Raw genomic sequence first — 14,925 nt, 5'->3', positions numbered from 1 at the left:
AATAGCGAATTACTAATTTTAGCAGTCCATAGGCTCAGAACCTCCCAAGTGCTGGTTCCTTTTTGCTTAATGTTTCTTCCTCAATTTGCTTCTTTCCTTTCGTGATTTACTATAAGCAGCTCGGAAAAACCAGGCTGTACCTTCCATACTTTGCTTGGAAATCTCCTCATAAATATCCAAGTTCATTGCTTACGAGTTTTGCTTTCCACTCAACTATAGAACACAATTTGGCCAAATTTCTGCTCCTTTATAACGGTCCTCCAGTTTCCAATAACATGTTCCGTATTTCCACCAACAATCTCTTCAAGTCAATCTAAGCTTTTTCCAATGTGCTTCTCAAAATTCTTCCAGTCTTTGCCATTACCCAATGCCGAAGCCACTTCCTCCCTTTTTAGGTGTTTATTACAGTAGCGCCCCACTCCTACTACCAAAATCTGTATTAATTTCCCAGGGCTGTTGTAACAAATTACCACTGTGTCACATAGAAATACACTCTTAGAGCTAGAACTAGCAAAAGACCTATTAATTCTATCACCTTATTTTACATTTGTGGAAACTGAGTTCCAGAAAGTCAGATGACCTGCCTTAGATTATACTTAGAGAATTAGGATGAGAAAATAACTTTCGTGACTATTAGTCTATTACCTTTTCTATTTAGTACACTGTTTACACAGTTTTAAATTTGTGTTTGTAGATTGAGTGATCTAGAGATACCAGAATGAAGATTTGTGGTTGGGTTGGTAAGTGATGTGTGTGTATGAAATTGGGCCCTCTTTAAAATTGGTGCCCACGTCTCTATATTCTCTAGAGTAGTTTTCTCATCCTAGACAGTTTTATTTTACTGATCAGTTAACCTAAAAAAATAAGTTAACCAGGAAAACATTAGGTAGTTAATGGAGGATGCCTTGCTCAAAGTGAGAAGTCATTGAAGATTTGTTGTTGAAAGTATTTATTGTATTAATTCTGTTTTTAAAAAGATATTGCCTTGCTCAAAGTGAGAAGTCATTGAAGATTTGTTGTTGAAAATATTTATTGTATTCTGTTTTTAAAAAGATATTTCTTGGCTTAGTGTGAATTTTTATTTGAAAAGGAATATGCGTCCTTTAAAGAAAGATGCTCAGAGTTCATTCTGGGATGATAATTGCCATGGAAACAAAACAGTGTAAATTTATTCGCGGTACACAGTATTCACAACTATTCAGGAGGGGAAGGGGCAGTTGCTCCCTACTGATTAGGAAGAATCTCATTGTTTCATAGTAGAGTATGTGTTCACTCCAGGTTTTTTCAGCTTATGAAAGGCAAGATTAGAGCAATTTTTGAGGTCTAGAAAGCTAGTAAGTGCTAGTTAGGAAACTTTTAATATCTTTGCTGTTATTAAGTTGTATACAATACAGTCTCCTTCTCTGGAAATAATCTCTAATAGACGTAGAGGGCCATTAGTAAATGTTCCAGTGAAAAATGACCAGATACTAAGCCAGGGTTTTGTATTTAAGTTGTCAGCTATTAGCTGATACAAAGACAGTTAATATTATTGAACTAGGCCTTGTCCTGTTTACTCATTTATTCTTTATAACATCCCAAAGAGAGAGAAATTATTTTTATACCAGTATAGCAGACGAGAAAATAAAAACACAGAAAACTAGTAAATATACAAAAGCTAGTAAATACCTGAGCTATGTGTTGATGTAAGTAATTTAGCTCCAGAACCTACACTGACCACAATCTGTATATATGCATATGCGTGTCTGTCTGTGTTTATAGGTTTGTGAGGAGTGTGTGAATGGTATATTGAGCTAGTGATCTGGAGGCCTGTATTCTAGTCCCAGTTCCAGTACAAATGCACAGTGGGACCTTAGGCTAGTACTTAGCATCTTTGAGCATCCGATTATTTGTTAGCAATCTGAGTAAAATGAGTAGGATAGATCAAAGAGCTCTAACATGACTTCCAGTTATGAAATTCTGTGATGTTTGAGTTTAGATATTCTACTCACATCCGCCCAAAGTCATGGTTAGCATAGGCAGAGATTGTTAAGGAAAAAGATGCTGTGTACCTGGATGTTTATATTTCTTGAAATCTTGTTTTAATAAGATTTTTGTAAAACATAATTGTCATGATACTAAAGCTCATACTCAACCGCTTTAATAAAAAGAATTCTATTTCTGTTTTTCGTTTTTAAGATTTAATAGAAAGCATGTTAAGACTTAACCACACCTGTCAGAAGCCTATATTTTAAGCCCAGTATCTTTTCACTTCTGTGTCTCTGATGGAAATGTAACCTAATTTCAGCTTCACTTCCTTTGCTGGAAGGATTGACCTTATTTAGGGCTATTCTTGTAAATCTGTGCGTGAGAAATAAACAACATAAGTGTGTTAATTTTGATCTGTAATAGGATGTATTTTTGTTTTCAATCATAAGCTTGAAAAGATGTGCAAATATTAAAGCAATATTATCTTTACATTTAAGTATGTCATTCTTCTATCTGTTTGAGATCATTTGTGTTCACATTTTTAATGATCTAAAATGAACCTTTAACTAAAATATTCATATCAGTTGAATAAAACCAATCCATGCATGATAGAGAGTCTTACAATGCTTAAGTTGTGTCTGCCAACATTTATCCTCTATGTTCCTTGGTTTTGGTCCTTAGATTCTTATATGCATTGGTTGTTAAATCTTCATTAGGTATAGATGATTGGTAAAATTGTTGAATTCCAGACTGTGCTTATTTGTAAAATTTTAGACTTCATTTTTATTTAAATATTTAGAACACAATGATCTCTTACATTTTCAAGATATGTGTGGTTTTTAAACAAATATAACCTAGTCAGGTTCATTTAGAATCTTGTCAGGGTTCAGATGCAACATTCATAATCCATTGTATTAGTTTCCTAAGGCTGCCATAACAAAGTACCACAAACTTGTGGCTTAACACAACAGAAATTTACTCTCTCAAAGTTCTGGAGGCTAAAAGTCCAAAATCAAGGTGTTGACCAAGCCATGCCCCTTCCTAAGCCTCTAGAGGAAGACCCTTCTTTGCCTCTGCCAGCTTCTAATGTCCCCAGGTATTCTTTGGCTTGCAGCAGTATAACTCCAATTTCTGCCTCCCATCTTCACATGGGCATTTTAATGCCTCCTCTCTGTGCTAATTTCCCTTTTCCCACCTAATCTGTTATGAGCTAGTCTTAACTAATTACATCTGCAAAGATCCTGTTTCCATTAAGGTCACATTCACAGGTATTGGTGAGTATTAAACATATTTTTGTGGGGGACACAGTTCAGTCCCCAATATGTGCTTTAACTAATTTGAACAGAAATATGGTTATTACAGGATGTTAAATGACTTGCGCTGTTGTTGACAAGATTACGTAACGAAATAGACCTCGGGAAACTGCTGCCTCTTCTTTGATCTTGAACCTGTCTGCTTCCAGACTGCCCTGAATAGGAAGCTCTAAGAATGAGGTTCTACTTCTGCTTGCCCTGGGAACTACACTGCAGCTGCTATAATCTGTATCAACAAAATGGATGCCTTTTAATACTCACAGAGCCAATAGTTATATGCTGGGTTCTTTGCCAATACTTTCTCATAAAAAGCAAACTCTTCCATAATCATATATGCCTGCAAAAATAGCTGGGGAATAGCTTTTGTCTCACTTCCAGCATATTCATGCCATGCAAATATACATCTGGTTAGCGATACATATGTTGCATCCAGAACCGTAGCTGTCAGGGAGTTTGAGAAATAGTGTTTGTCAGGGTTTCCATATACTGCAGTAGAAATCATAGTAGATGGAGGTTAGAATGACTTGTCTGTCATATTCACCACCAGTATGTTAGGAGCAATTTTTCCATAAAGCCCTAAGTTCATATACTATTCCACATTTAAAAGTAGTGTTTAAGTGCATAGGATGAATAAAAGAAGTAGTAAAAGGGCAAATGAATGGAAAATATGGGAAGGTGGGGGGAATTATCTCTATTAGGGAAGAAATTGCATATGCAGACTAGCTTCCCTGAGATTTCTAGAACTTGATGGCCATGAAAAATCTCCTATAGGAATTTTCTCTTCCCTGAGAAAAACACAAACCCAAAAGCATCAACTGTTTAGCATGCACCTACTTTTTCTGGACTATATCTGTGAGGCAGTTAAATCATAATGATTAAGTAAACTTTGCAGTGCATTGTGAACAAAAGCACAGTTAATAAAACCATGTTGTGGAAAGGAGTTGTTGTGTTGCCACTCACTGATGACTGACTCTTAGGCCATACTGCGTTAAACACCGTTGTGTTCAAGACTTGAACTGTAGATTATGATCATTGCTTTTAAATAATAGTATGAATTTGTGAAGAAGATCTCTGAATAGCACAGGTTAAAACTACTACAAATACAGTTTCAAACCTGTACATTGGGACGTGTGTCTGAATTATGTCTGAAATTTCCTGCCATTATTTAAAAGACAAAAGGAGTACAATTTCATTCTATGTTTATTTATGAGTTAGGTGTCCACACAGGATGGATTTGAAAATTTTGTAGGTTTTTAAAGCTGCAATTTAGTGTTATTCAAAAAATCAGCAAATGGTTTTGTGTTTTACTTAACTGTTTAATTAAATAAGCATTTTTATATACTGATTTTATTGCTAATTTCAGAACTCTCAGCGTCTCGCAGATAAATATCGCAGCCACAGTTTATTTGGCACTGGCAAAGATCACAGAGAAAGATGGTGGAAGGCTTTGTCTCGTCAGCTGTTGATTGAGGGGTTGTTAATAGAAGTTCCTGGGCATAACAAATTTGTAAATATTTGCACCCTCACAAAAAAGGTAAACAGTGTGGATGTCTACCTTTTTGGCTTAATTGTTCTCACTATGCATTAAAAGAATCTTCTTGTGTTTGGTAGGGTAGAAACTGGCTTGATAAAGCCAATAAAGAATCTCCTCAGAGTCTTATCCTTCAAGCAAATGAAGAATTGTGTCCAAGAAAGTTCTTTCTGCCAAGGTTCATTTTCAGTTTCTTTAAAAAATTTTTTTTAATAATGTGTGAGCTTTCTGTTGTTGCTTAAATCATTCAAAATATACCAATTTACAGATAAAATGAGTAAAGATTTGTTTTTATATAACTCTTTTAGTTAGATTAGGGATAGGGATCATCAGGAGAAAGAGAAATCGTAAGATACTGTCTTGGTTTAGAGAAAGTGGTTGACTATATTATTTAAATGTTTCTTTCCCAATGATTAAAGAAGCAATGTTGAGATCAGTGTGGAAGAAGCCACAAATTGTATTGCCTTCTTATGTGTAGATAGTGGTAAATACCTTTTAGTATCTTTACAAATTGACCTTTATCAGAGATTTTTTTGAAAAATCAGTGTTAAAAATGTACAGTTCTAAAGGGGTAATTTCATCTCATCTAAATATCTGAAAGTGGGGAGTGAAGATTCATGAATTAGATCGTTACATTTTAACATGAAAGATAATTTATTTTATTATTTTTTTCAGTTCTAAAACAGCGTCTTCAAGAACTGAGCAGTGTTCTTCTAACCAGGCACCAATTGAATTAACTGCAGATAAGGTTTGTTTTAAAGAAAAGGTACTTATTTAATTTTTTATAGAAGCATCTCCTATTTTAAAAATTTATATTTTGATTTCCCTTCAATTAAAGAGAAAGATGACATATATAACAAAGCATAAAATTTGGAAAGAGAAGTGATATGAACAGAATAAAATATGAGGTATGATTTCTAAAGTTAATAGTTCAGCAGTATTTGAAAAAGAAATAGCTTATTTTGACTACTTTAAACCTGTTTTTATGACCCAGTTAGCTTGGAGTTTTTACATAGTATGATACTTGTAGTTGGTGTATAAGCCTGATTCCTAAATGTTCTCATTAAAGATAAACTCATATACACATCATTTCTTGCTTTGTTTGTGGATCCTCGATAGCTATTGTAGACTAAATTCTTAAATACTTACCTCTCGCAGACTTCAGATAATTACAACACTAGTGTGGTATACAAATGTACTGAATTAAATCTTCCAGTGAACGTTTTTTGCTTTATTAACTGAAGTACTCAGAATATATTGAATCATTTTTTATCTTTGTCTCAGAACATTCTATTGATCTTTTATTCTCTGTAGATTTGGGAGGAATGGGACAATGGGTGTATTTCTAACTGCCTTAGAACCCTGGAAGTTGGTATTTCATTATTTTCAGGTGATTTATTTGATAGAAATGTTTTAAAAAATACTTGATTAAACAGAAGAAAGTTATCATTGTGAGCTTTTTTTTAATTTTCTTGATATTTAGAAGTGTTTTGAAACTTCAAATATTTTTTGTTTTAATGGATATTCATTTGTTTAAAACAGTCTCACTTGCAGAAGATGTATTCTTACAAAGCACCTGACAAAATTTCTTCTGGAAATAATGTTCCTAAAAAAAGGTATAGACTTCAAAATTTATTTTCTCTGCTCTATCAGCTGTTGAAGATTGCCAAGACTGCTCTAACAAAGTACCAGAGACTATTTGGCTCAAACAACAGGAATTTGTTGTCTCACCATTTTGGTGGCTAGAAGTCCAGCATCAAAGTGTGGGCAGGTCACACTTTTCTGAAGTCGGTAGCATTCTTGTGTCAGCTTGCTGGCAAGGCGTAATCCCATTTCTGCCTCTGTCACATGGCTGCCTCTCACCCCATCCGTCTCCTACTTACTGTGTCTAACTCCAGTGATTATATAGTAAGGCCCACCCTGATTCAGTTTGGCCTCATCTTGACTAATACCATCTTCTAAGATTGTATTAATGAAGGAGTTCACATCCACAGCACCCAGGGTTAGACTTGACATGACTTTGTGGAAGACATGATTCAACCATAACAGTAGCACTTTTTCTTTATTCTAAAGAGAGAGGACTACCCGATATTGGGCAGTTTCATTGGCAGAAGGAAGATAAAGAATAAACCTACAGTATTATAATTATTAAAGCAGATCTATAAAATAATATTAATAATAAAATAATTTAATAGCTAAAATTAATTGAATATTACTGTTTGCCAGGCTGTATGCTATGTATTAAACATTTTATATGTATTATCTCATGTAGTTTTTTTCCCAACAACAATGAATTAACTACTAATATTAATCTCTATTTTTCAGTTGAGTATATTAGGGGTTAAGAAGTTCAGTGACTTGTTTAATGGCATCCAGTAGTAATAAAGCTGTTGTTAAGTCTATATTTGTCTACCTCTAGCATCTGAACACTACTGAATTTTGCATGAAATATATATCCCCACCCCATTTTCAGAAAAAGCTAATGATAGATAAAAGCTGGTAGAAAATATGTGATGATACACTTATTGTACTTTTAAGCTTGTATTTGACTTGCTGATTTACTAAAAATGTAAAATGTACAGAATTACAGAAGTACTAAAGATGGGGAGTTTGAAATAAATGTTTCAGTAAGGGCCTATATTATGCATGCACAGATAAAATGAGCTGTGTTTACATCCATATCAGCTAAAATTAATGTGCTCTAAAACTATAATGCACTTTCTAATGGTTTGCTCCCTTAGATAATATTCTTGGGATCTGACAGTACATTTATCATAGTGCCAGTCTCTCCACCCAAAATGGTTTCTTTTTGTTTCATTATGTGGTATGTGCTGTTTTATGTAAACAAAATTTTAAGCACTGCTAGAACAATATAACACACAAATTAGTGAACTATTTCTTTTTTGTCAGTATTTACCATGTTTTCACTAAGCATCTTTTTTTATGCCATTGGGATTCAGTGGGAAATAAAGAGATTTAGTTACAGGCTCTCCCAGAGTTTATAGTTTAGTGGAATGTACAGACAAAGGAACATCAAATTACAGTCCAGTTATTGACACTATAGAAATACATAAGGGCTTAAACTCAGGCTTCCCAGAAGAAGAATGATACTGAGGCTGGTCAGATGAAGTCAGGAAGTTTTCTAAACAGAGGAGTAGCTCAAATACAGTAGCATAAAAGAAAGAGAGAGTGTGACCTAACTGAGGAACTCAACAGTATGGCAAGAGATTCTCTGATAGAGGGAAGCAAAAGAGTGATAAAATTTAGGGTTAAAGATTGAAGTAGGGACTGGAATACCCAGTTCTTTTCAAGCATTGAACTTGGTCATAAAAGCAATTGGGAGCAAAAGAAAGAATCATAGATTGTATACCTCTCAGTTAAAAAAAAAAAAGTGATCTTCGGTATGGGTATGGAATAATTTTTTTCCCAAAGGATTTAGTTGAAGAGGAGGAGGATAGGAGAAATGCTGTTCTTAAGTCCGCCAATTTTGTGATTAACTCCAGTTGCAATTAGCATTACCATTATAATATTTTAAATACTAGGTTCTTAGTTGTTTAGGTAAGAAATGACCTGATTGGTATTGTGAAAATTAAATGTTTATATTCACATGGAATTGTATTCTCATTTTGGGTGCAAAATAAAAACTCTTCCTTTATTATTTATTTTCCTTCAAATTTTTTAGTATCATGGTGCAATCTCCAGGAAAATGTCTTTCTGTGTCTTACAAGTCCTCAGAACCTGTAGTTTCAGCCCAAGAGCAAGAGACTCAGGTAAGGTTTTTGTAAAAAGACAATTCGTTTGTGAGGATCATAGTTACGAGCCTTTGCATAGTTAAAATCCTGTTATTAGCTTCAGGATTTAAGCAACCCTGAGACAGAGTTCAGTGTATTTTCATTTCAGGGCAGTAATAAGCTGAAGCTCTAAAATAAGGAACTGAATTGTGTTAAGTACTTCAAAAGAAGTTGAATTGTTTCTTTTGTACCTGTCCAGACCCTGTTATATGGCAAGTTGGTGGAAGCTAGGCAGAAACATGCCAATGAAATGAATGTTCCTCCAGCTATTCTGGCAACAAATAAGGTATTGGTGGATATGGCCAAAATGAGGTAAATATAATCTATTTGTAGACTTTCTAATGTATTTTCTTCCACCATGACACATTTCTAAAATATATCATTAAATTGTAATATTACTGTGCCTTCAAATGTCACATCTGTAAGGTGACTCCCAAATATCCTTTGTCCTGACCACTGAGCTTTAGTCCCACTCTTCTACATAAGTGAAATCCAGCCCATCTTTTCAGTAATCAGAATCAGAATATATGAAATCTCATTCATTATCCACCTAACTTCCATACAAGCATTTTATCCACACACCAAAATTACTTTCTGAATTCCTTATTTTTACTAATGGTACTACCATGTTTCTAAACACACATGTTTAAAACCTGTTACATAGTTTTCACTTCTTCCTCTTATTTAAAACACTTTTCATGCTTTTTCATTTAAACTTTTCTTGTATGTTTATGCTTTCCTCCTCAGTGATGCTGTGTTAGTTCAGACCATTTAATCTTTTTTAAAACTTTTTTTATTGTATAGTATAACATATATACAAAGCAAAGAAATAAAAAAGCAATAGTTTTCAAAACACTCTTCAACAAGTAGTTACAGGACAAATCCCAGAGTTTGTCAGACCATTTAATCTTGAACTATTGCAGAAGCCTCTTAACTGGTCACTTGTTCTTCAGTCTCTCTCTAGTTGATCAGGTCTAAGAGTACCAAATTAAGCTTCCTGTTTAAATGGTTTCACTCTGGCTGTAAATGTTAGCTTCTTTCATCTTGAAGTCAAGACCCTCCATTGATGAACCTTAGCGTATTTTTCCATTTAGTCACAGAATTTTGAATGGTTTATCTTACTTGGATGGTTTACCATTTGGTGAAGACCCTTTTCTATATCCACATGTCTATTTAAAATGTTGCCTCTGGGGTGGGCCATGGTGGCTCAGTGGCACTGTTCTCACTTGCCATGCCAGAGACCCAGGTTTGATTCCCAGTGCCTGCCCATGCAAAAACAAACAAACAAACAAAAAATGTTGCTTCTGCCTTGTAGTTTGTTTGATTTTCCAAAATTCTTCTGAAATCCTTAAAGATCAAGCTTTATTACTCCTTTCTCCATGAGGTCTTCCTGTCTTATCAGCTACGTAATTCTTGTCTTCTAACTTTATAAAGGACTTTTAGATGAATTGTTTCTGTGGCACTTATCACACATTGCATTCTTTTATTTTGTGGTCAGTGGTATATATGTATTATACCATCTAGATTTTAAGCTTTGTGAATAAAGATACTGTGTTCCTCACATCTTTGTGTTTCTAGCACCTAGCACAATGCTTAGTAAACACTAGAGGGTCAATAAATGTTTAAAAGAATTGTATTTCCAGTGAATAGTCTGGTAATTGTATTCCTCTTTGTGTTTCCTTTTAAAAAATTCTGTTACTAAGTTTTGTCCAAAAGATGTTACTTTAGTGCAGAGTTTTCTAATGATATTTCTAGTGCTTCTATCTTATAATAATTTTGTCATTAAAAATAGATACTCTAGCTTTGCACAATGGCACTATCATAGCCAATGAGGTTTATCCAAGGAGCAATTATTGCTAATTGAAAACTTTTCCCAATACCCTGCCATGACGACTTGGAATATAGTTGGCACTGGCAATTTTTGACAGTCTCTATGAAGATTAAATAAAATATATATATTCTAAGACTATACTTTAATGTTCAGAGAAGATATGAAAAAGAAAAATCATTAACTTGGCAGATTTTTAGAAGAAGACATTGTACAGTTTCTTGGATATTAGACACAATAAGAGCTATTGAACTAAAAGCCTGAAGTAGTTACGAGGCTTACTGTTCTAGTTAAATACTGTATGTGAGAAAATAATGAATGACCCTTTCTTCTGAGGGCTTTTTAACTTTTTAGTTGTCTCCACGCCTGATAGTTTTCCTTTTCACTTCTATGAAATAATAATAATATCAGTAATAGAGTTGAAAATTAAACTTTAGTCTGTTCCTTTATCATAATGGCCTGTTTACCAGCTAGTTCTATGTTTTTGTGATGATGGTAGTAGTGATTTTTTATTGGTGAATTGGTAAAACAGCAGATCGTTAAGTGGTAGAAAGTAAAGAAAGAAAAACTTTGTTTTTGGTTTAGGGAACAAAATAAAATTAAATGCATAGCAGTCGTATGAAAATATACAAATTTATTGAGTGTGAATATACATCCTATTTTCTGGAGTATTAGTGTTTCAGTGGTTTCTTGACCTTTATTATTATTATTTTTTAACAGACCTACTACAGTTGAAAATGTGAAAAGAATTGATGGTGTTTCTGAAGGCAAAGCTACTATGTTGGCCCCTCTACTGGAAGTCCTCAAGCATTTCTGCCAAATCAGTAATGTTCAGGTAAAAAGTGCAGTGCTTTGCAGGAACTCTTAGAGAATAGACATTTTTTTGCCATTTAAAAACTATCCCCCAAAAGCAACATAATCTCCCTTTATTTGTCTTTCTGTACTGAACAGTTAGAAAATGAATTTAGTTTGTTTTTGAATCAGTTAGGAAAATCTTGTCAGTTATATAATTTTGAAGATAATACTAAAATATCATGCTCGTGTCTTTCTCTTCTGTTGGGAGTTTTTGTTTTTAAGTTTGAATATGTTCTCTATTTCAGGTCGATACATTTTAACTTTTACTTGCAAATACGGTAGTTAGAGATTAAAGTTGCCAAGTTTTACTTACTATTAATTTGGTAAGGAGCTCCATTTTGTTCTTGTTTGGCATATTCTCTAACTATACTCACCTCCAGTAATGCTGGCTTTTGATTTAAATGAATTTCATGTTATCCTCTTCAGTCTTAGTAGTATTTTCTTCCTATCATTTTATTATTTCTTTCTCCACTATAAATTACTGTTTCCACAAGGATTATTTGGATTCATTTCCTTAAGCTCCACATACAATCTCTGTGTTATGTGCTCCAGCACAGAAGGTGAGACAGTTAGTGTGAGGTGGTGGAAAGACCACTGGTTAGGGTTTTAACTCTGCCAAAATTTCTGTTTCCATTTTCTCACCTAAACAATGGAAATAACACCCTTCCTCCCTTCGGCAAGGAACTAAATGACATTAGAAAGATAAAAGACAAGGAATGCCTATAAAAAGTTGGGAGAGTTAAAAATACCCAAAGCATTATTAAATGATCATTTTTTACTTCTAAGAAACACATGTGAGGTGTTGACAGATACATTTAGCTCCCACTTTAGAGAAATCATTCTGTAACCATAAGTTGAAAATTCTTCTATTTTTTGTCTATAATATTTCCCTCTTTTGACCTAGGATATCTTTGGTAGCTCTAAATTTTCTTTTCGTTCTCTTGTATAAGACATGTGAAAATTATTGTATTTCATATTGAATCTTTTGAGAATGAAATTATATTGTCTAAATAATTTGATAAAGAATGCCATGTCTACCAGCAGTAATCAGATAAGATTCCTTTGGAGACCTAATAGTAGTATCTTTTTTCATGGGTTTGTGCTATTATTTAATAATGAAAGAATTATCTCTCCCAATCTCTTGTTTAGGAGAGGAGATTGAAGTGGGGCAAAAGAGAAATGTTCCAATAAATAGATACAGAATCTTTTTGAAACTTCTGGATAAAGAAAATGCTACTAATTTCTGTTGCTGGGAATTATTTATGGACTTTATGCAAATTGAAGCCATTTATTAAAGCAATAAGTTAAACTTTAAAGCTTTTAACCCAGTTTTATTATTCACTACTTTCATTAAGTTTTTAATTATATTTACTTAAAATTTTGAAATACGGCTTGTACTGTGTTAATGCAAATGAGAAGTTATAAATATGCAGACATGGGTATTTAAGCGTAAAGATGGCCATTAGGAAAAATATGCTAAAAGTCATTTGATAGAAAGACATTTTATGAAAATTAGGATGTTTTAAAAGTGCTATCCCCCCAAGAAAAAATGAATTAATAGTTGCAGCTACTTAGAAAAGCCCCCAAGATAGACAGCTATTTTTTTAACCATGCATAGAAGCTAGATTAAAATAGCTAATGCAGTCATAATGAAACCTGTAACAAACTAATAAGTCAGAGAAGAGCTTTATCCTTTCATGAATAATGTTGGTACCATTTTGATAAGGTTATTTATCATTGTGGTCCATTATATTATGAATAGATATATGAGGAATAATACTTAGGAGCTTTACCTTGGGAAAAGAATTTTTATTTCCACAGTCATTTAGGGATATCTAATGAGTAATTATATTTGTCAGAATATTAGTTTACCACCTTTTGAGAAATATTAATTGAGTATCTGCCTCTTTCCAAGTCATATTTATAGTGTCTAATTTTAGAACTTGAATTATCTGACCCAAGGCAATAAAAATGTGTTTCCGAAGCCTTTTTTGTGGACTTTACCTTGCTTTTGGAAGAATATAAGAGTTACGTATGTCAACATGAAAGACAGTTCTAGTCAAGTGACCCTCAGGGTAGGGACCTGGTGTTCTGAGCATAAACACATTTTATGTTTCCTTTTCTATTTCAAAACTTCTGAATAGCTGCATAGTGCAGTTTTCAGAAAGCATGGGTCAAAACAGGATTGGTGTTCTGGGAAGGCGTAGCTGGCTACTCAGACTGGTCCCCCTGTGGGAACACTTTCCCTGGCTAAGGTTCCTCCTCCTTTTCTTGCAAGTTTGCATGTCCGATGTAGATGGTCACACTGAGAAAAATTATGTTTTAGTAGTAGATTTGCATTTCCCATCTCCATGAACTTGACTTTATGGATGTGTGTATGTTTATAAATATGTTAAGTGTATATATCGGAGCATAAATTATTAATTTGACGGCAAGATTGCAGTTTCCGTGACCCAACCAAGGTATTCTCTCCTATGCAAGGATTATATAGGAAGTCAGTTTATCTGAAAATCATTTAGCAATCCAGGAATAAAACAAAGGAAATTCTGATAGTGATTTTTTAAACATTTTTTTTTTCTCAATTTTGAGATATAGTCACGCACCATACAAACCATCCAAAGTATAAATCAGCGGCTCACAGTATCATCACGTAGTTGTGCATAATACATTCCTATGATGAATTTTAGAACTTTTTTGTTTTTTTTCATGTGGGCAGGCTCTGGTAATTGAACCCAGGTCTCTGGCCTGGCAGGTGAGAATTCTGCCACTGAGCTGCCATTGCACTGCTCGAATTTTAGAACATTTTTATTACTACAGAAATGAAATAAGACTAAAAAGTAAAACCCCAGTCCTCTCTTATCCCCTATCCCCAAACTGCATTGTTGACCCATAGTATTGGTGTGGTACATTTGTTACTGATGATGAAAGAACATTAAAATATTATTGTTGATGGTATAGTAGCCCATGACAAACTGTGGAATCTGTCCTGTAACTACTTATTGAAGAGTGCTTTGAAAACTATTGCTTTTTTATTTCTTTGCTTTGTATGTATGTTATATTGTATAGTAAAAGAAGTTTAAAAAAATTGCTGTTAATTCTAGTCCATAGTTTGCAAAAGGTACATTACTGTTAATTCTAGTCCATAGTTTGCAGAAGGTGCATAGTTTGTAAAAGGTACATAACCTTGCTATTATTTACTCCTTGTAATAGTATCATATATTTGTTCTAGTACATGAAAGAGCTTTTAAATATCTTTTTTATATTTATACATTAAATAATAATCATAGTCCACCCCAAGATTTACTGTGTTGTACATTCCCATGTTTTAACCGCCACCTTTCCTTCTGGTGACATATATGACTCTAAATTTTCCCTTTGCACCACACACCAGTCTTATTCAAGTAATTTCTCAGCAACAAAGGTATACTGAGACATTAGAGTGCTACTTGTTAAGGAAAACATGATATTCAAAACTAGTTAGCCAAGACTCTTCTCATTTGAATACTGCTTAGGTAAGTGTTGCCTACATTTGTCTTATCATTCCCATTTATATGTTTCCATAATGGACTCCTCTCTATTCACAGTCTTTTATCTACATAGAGCATGATTTAATTAATTAGACTTTTGCTTTCTAGATTC

The 14,925-nt window shown here is 33.7% G+C and overlaps 1 protein-coding gene and 1 non-coding gene across 10 annotated transcripts in view; both read left to right on the top strand.

Moving 5' to 3' along the window:
* The window catches only part of WRN (WRN RecQ like helicase), a 163,303-nt gene that overhangs the window by 130,579 nt on the left and 17,799 nt on the right, over positions 1-14,925 (top strand). For 7 of the 9 annotated variants that reach the window (XM_077144687.1, XM_077144690.1, XM_077144685.1 and 4 more), the window contains 7 exons: positions 4,645-4,815; positions 4,893-4,990; positions 5,488-5,578; positions 6,355-6,428; positions 8,495-8,582; positions 8,803-8,915; positions 11,152-11,266. In XM_077144687.1, the coding sequence (XP_077000802.1) occupies positions 4,645-4,815; positions 4,893-4,990; positions 5,488-5,578; positions 6,355-6,428; positions 8,495-8,582; positions 8,803-8,915; positions 11,152-11,266 (750 nt within the window). The remainder of the gene's footprint in view (positions 1-4,644; positions 4,816-4,892; positions 4,991-5,487; positions 5,579-6,354; positions 6,429-8,494; positions 8,583-8,802; positions 8,916-11,151; positions 11,267-14,925) is intronic. The other 2 variants (XM_077144691.1, XM_077144689.1) reach the window with 1 other exon arrangement.
* LOC143670058 (U4 spliceosomal RNA) lies at positions 10,403-10,543 on the top strand. The gene has a single exon (XR_013169239.1). It is a non-coding gene; the product is annotated as a U4 spliceosomal RNA (small nuclear RNA).

The sequence above is a fragment of the Tamandua tetradactyla genome, chromosome 26 (genome assembly GCF_023851605.1).
Source record: "Tamandua tetradactyla isolate mTamTet1 chromosome 26, mTamTet1.pri, whole genome shotgun sequence".
Lineage (NCBI taxonomy): Eukaryota > Metazoa > Chordata > Mammalia > Pilosa > Myrmecophagidae > Tamandua > Tamandua tetradactyla.
The sequence above is the reverse complement of the archived record's forward strand: the minus strand, read 5'-3'. Positions and strand labels throughout refer to the sequence as shown.